The following is a 4,761-nucleotide window of genomic DNA, read 5'->3' as shown; positions in this document are numbered from 1 at the left end:
GTTGTGTCTCTTCTATACGTTGCGCAAGAAGTTCAATTTGTTTTTGTATCGCGTCGAGTATGGCACGAATCGAGTTGTCCGTACCTCCGTTTGTAGAAACGGTTTCAATAGTTTCGATTTTGTCTTTTCGTGATGTGAACATGATTCTAATTGAGCTTAATGATTCTGAACTATTGTTGCTATTTGGACTCGAAACGCTTGAGAAACTTGGTTTTCTCACGCGGTAACATAAAAATGAACGAAGACTTTTCAGCTTACCGTTGTAGCTATGAACGTTGAGGAGTCTCTGGGATGTTTCCTCTCTGGTTGGTTCTAGATTCCGAATCTTATTCGTAGGCTTGCTCTGCTCTAAACGTAGTCCTCTCGTCTGGTTTCACTGCAGCGGAACGTTGCAAGTTGCTGCAGGTCTTCGTGGTGGCGAGGATTCGCAGTGGTCCTTTGATATTCAATGATGCTCGTACGCCGAAATCGTAATTTCGATTACACTGAAGCGAATAGATCAGCGCAGGATCGCCAAAAATGTCGCGAAAAATCAAAATAAAAATAAGAAACTTGTCAATTTCTGAACAGGAGATAGAGTTCTTATTATTTTTACTCAATTTGTACAATATTATCGTGTCTAGATCAGATGATGCTGGCTCCGCCGGGAATCGAACCCACCTTTATATACTAGCAGCACCGACCTTGGAGAGAACCCCCTTTATATATCAGCAGCACCGACCTTGGAGAGAACCCCTTGAAATATCAGCAGCACTGACCTTGGAAAGGTACACGGTCACCGTTTAAGCTAAACACACGTTTTCGTTTGTCTTGTTTCACACTTTTCTTGTCCTCGCAATATTTTATAACAGTATTAACAATATATACAGGCAAAATATATAGTCTATTTTTGATACACAAGTGTCAGATATCAATTATTGCTTTCCGTTAAAATAAATATATCATTATTAGATGCTCCTTTTAACATACCGATCCGCATCTTTACAATATTTTACATTTTTTAACGTAAAAATGTCGCTAGAAAATAGAAAACGAAGAACAATTTGAAAAGCACTCGCTTGAATGTGAAAATTGAGACGCGGGTGTATGTGCTTTGCCCTGCTTTAAAATATATCACACTCAATTGTATTATTAATTATTAAAGTAAATTATTAAAGTTCACGTGTATGTATCGTACCTTTAAGAAAAATTAACATTTAATTATCCAATGTGCTTGCGTAGAGAACAGCATTATCCGCCACATATTGCGGCGCAGTATCGTTTACGCGTCGTTCGCGTCAAACTCTGCCCTACGAAGGAACATTCCCGCACAAAATTCAATCGTACCTAAGACGTTAAACCGATCCTTTACAAGTTTTCTTCAAAGAGATACGCTATACGAGTTGTTTGATTGATATCCGAAAAGTTTCTTTCTGTTTATGAGGAAATAATAGACGCACAATGTTATTTGCTTTATATCGTTTTGTCGCATTACGTACGATCCATTTTGTTCTATTGAGATAAACACATTTCACAGACTTGGTTTCACGTTTGTACGGAGGTGCATTATTGTAAAAAACACGTTTGCGAAAAGAGACATTTTTCGGACAACCTAATATATTTCATACGATGCTGTTGCCAAGAAATATTTATTAACAAAATGCTAAAAATTGTTAGTTGCAAACAAATACTAGGGGAAATTGTTTTATCCGCGTTTACACGCAGAAGAATTTTACTGCTCAATAATATTGCATTAAAGTGTAAATAGGAAATATATGTAGGAATGTTTATTATAAATTAACAGAAAAGGTAGTATGATAAACACAAAATTGCAACACTCTCACAAAATTGAATATAATATCGCACTTCACGAATTCGCTTAACACTATTTCTACGTCACAGCAACACGATGAACTTCTCTCGATCACGATTAATTCAACTCTGGCTGCATTACCACGCTCACTTTTCCTTTAACAAACCTTCGTGACGCTCACAACACTCCTTGACAACATTAACATATCTTAACAACGTTTATAAACAATCAGCCACGTCTTTCGCCAACGTCACACCATCCCACAACTTCGGCCATTCTGACAAACACATCTGCCCTCAGATGTACCCAATATTACTAATCACACTTGCACTCCTGATTTCTTTACTATTCCGCAACGACTATTAACCTCAATGAAAAACGATTGTCCTTCGTCGTCTTCAAAATCGTCATCTTCTTCTTGAGCTTTGCAAACTCGATCACCCAAACCGCTTCGGCCTTCCTGTACTAATAACTCTTCTACTATATTCCGACTAAACGCGTCCACATAACGCATCGCGGTACCTGGTCTATGATCGATTTTATAATCTAATTGTTCAATCTTTCTTTTAATACTTTCTATCGTTTCTGCAGCTTCTTGCAACTGCTCCTTCAAAGTATTTGTACCGTGTTCAAATTGTTTTTTCATATCTTCTGTCAATGTATTCTTTTTCTCCAAATCTTTCGTCGCAGGTTCTAATTCTGTCCGCAAACTTTTCTCCGATTCTTTATGAACCACGCTTTCTTGTTGATTTTCTTTCAATTTTGATTGCAATTCAGTTTTTTGATTTATACATTGCTCCATAATTCTTTTCTCTTGCACCTCATTGTCAAGATTATTTCTACTTCCCTCCCAATTTTTATTGCGACTCTGTAAGTCTTCGATTTGCTGCGTTTCTTGAGCAGTAACATTTGAGACTTCATTGCGTAGACGTGTCATTTCTTCTTCTGTTTCGAATGATTTTATGCTAACATGTTCTAGCTGACCGATACGTTCTCTTTCTTTCAGCAACAGCTTTTTGATATCCTTCATCTTATTTTCATTTACAGTATTTATCACAAATTGCTCTCTTCTTTCTTTCTGAATATTATCCTTGTTAAACGATTCTTCCTCGAAACGAAACAGGAGATCTTCACACTTCCTATACTTCATCACACTTGCAGATTGCCTGCATTTCCTGTTGTCCTCAGGTCTAACCTGTCTCACAGACGACTCTGCTATGCGAGATTTTTGTTCCTCATAGATAATCAAATTTTCCTTAAGTTCTTTCATTGATCTTGCCCCATATAGTATTGCCTTATTAGCTTCTTTGTCTTTTATTCCTTCTATGATGTACCGCATTTTTGCTGCTTCTTCCATATTCATGTGAGTTGCTATGCCAAGCATACGATACATATAAGCTGTACATCCTTCATCTTCTCTTTCTTCGTCTCTTGAAGTCTATGGTGTACTTGCCATGTATTAAATTTTTTCGAAAATTCTTCTATTAAACTTCTTTTTAATTCACACCAAGTTCTTGCACGGCACTCATAATTTACAAATATTTTAGCTGATCCTCTCATCAGCTTTTGTGTATAGATTACTTTTTGTTCCTCTGTCCACAAACACATACTCGTTGTTTCTTCAAATGTCCTGAACCATTGGTTAATATTTTCGTTATTTTCGCCTGTAAAAACTCTTTGATCTTGACATCTTGAAAACTCAATGTTGTTCGCCTACGTGTCTTTCTACAGCGTCATCCATAATTCTGATGTCCATCTCGCACGCTCCTTCTGCGTTCACTTTCACCCTCTTCATCCTCTTCCGTTTCACTCTTGTAGTCGGTTTCCTCCTCCGACGACGCATCTTCTTCTAAGGCCGCCCGTAAACGCTCACGTAATTCTGCTTTACTTCCTTTCGTCTCTAGCCCCGTGCTAGCTAGACGTTCTCTCAATTCCTTCGTCCTAAGCCCCTCGAGTTTTTCATCTACATCTCGACCATGCTTATTTTTTGGTTTCGTCCCCGTACCTCGCTTCTCCACTGACCTTTCACTACTCCCTTGTTCTTTAAGATTTGATTGACCTGCACTAATTGCTCCATGTAGCCTGGCCACCAGCACTGACCTAGCCCCAGATATCGGAAGATTCAGCTGAGCAAGCTTATTCCACAATTCTTCCAACGTTAAATTTTCTTCGCTCGAAAATTGTTCCTCCTCACAATTTGCCATCTTTAACTTAACAATAATTTCTTCATATACACACAATATTATTCACAACAGCTAACGATATTTTATCACACCGCTTCCCGAAATTTAGATCGGCACGATTTAAAACTGGACGATCCCCCAATTTGTAGGAATATTTATTATAAATTAACAGAAAAGATAGTATGATAAACACAAAATTGCAACACTCTCACAAAATTGAATATAATATCGCACTTCGCGAATTCGCTTAACACTATTTCTACGTCACAGCAACACGATGAATTTCTCTCGATCACGATTAATTCAACTCTGGCTGCATTACCAGGCACACTTTTCCTTTAATAAACCTTGGTAACGCTCACAACACTCCTTGACAATATTAACATATCTTAACAACGTTTATAAACAATCAGCCATGTCTTTCGCCAACGTCACACCATCTCACATACATGTTTGAACTTATATTGTTCTTAGAATAAGGACAAGTAATGATGTTTTATTTAGAGTTACGTTTAGTTTAATAAGCGATACTCAATACGAAAGACTGATTACAATATCGTCGTACGTCTTATTATCATACTCGGCTTTCAACTTCCCGATTCATATCCTCCGGCTCCTCCACTTACACTCTCTGACTTCGCGACTCACACTGCGCGACTGCTCAACTGACATACTGCCGCTCCTCAACTAACTTTCTCGCCGTTCTAGCATCCCTTTGTCTTTTCCTAGGCCCACCAAGCACGTGTTCCGCAGACGCTCGTTGCCAGGGTCACGTAGGCCTTTTCT

The 4,761-nt window shown here is 38.3% G+C and overlaps 1 protein-coding gene across 1 annotated transcript; it reads right to left on the bottom strand.

Moving 5' to 3' along the window:
- Positions 1-2,111: 2,111 nt before the first annotated feature.
- On the bottom strand, positions 2,112-3,149 carry LOC105680584 (CAP-Gly domain-containing linker protein 1-like). Its single transcript, XM_012384181.1, has one exon. The coding sequence runs from the start codon at positions 3,147-3,149 to the stop codon at positions 2,112-2,114; it is 1,038 nt and encodes a 345-aa protein (XP_012239604.1).
- Positions 3,150-4,761: the final 1,612 nt, after the last annotated feature.

The sequence above is a fragment of the Bombus impatiens genome, unplaced genomic scaffold, assembly GCF_000188095.3.
Source record: "Bombus impatiens unplaced genomic scaffold, BIMP_2.2 scf_0247, whole genome shotgun sequence".
In the NCBI taxonomy this organism is placed as follows: Eukaryota; Metazoa; Arthropoda; class Insecta; order Hymenoptera; family Apidae; genus Bombus; species Bombus impatiens.
This window is presented reverse-complemented; position numbering and strand designations above follow the sequence as displayed.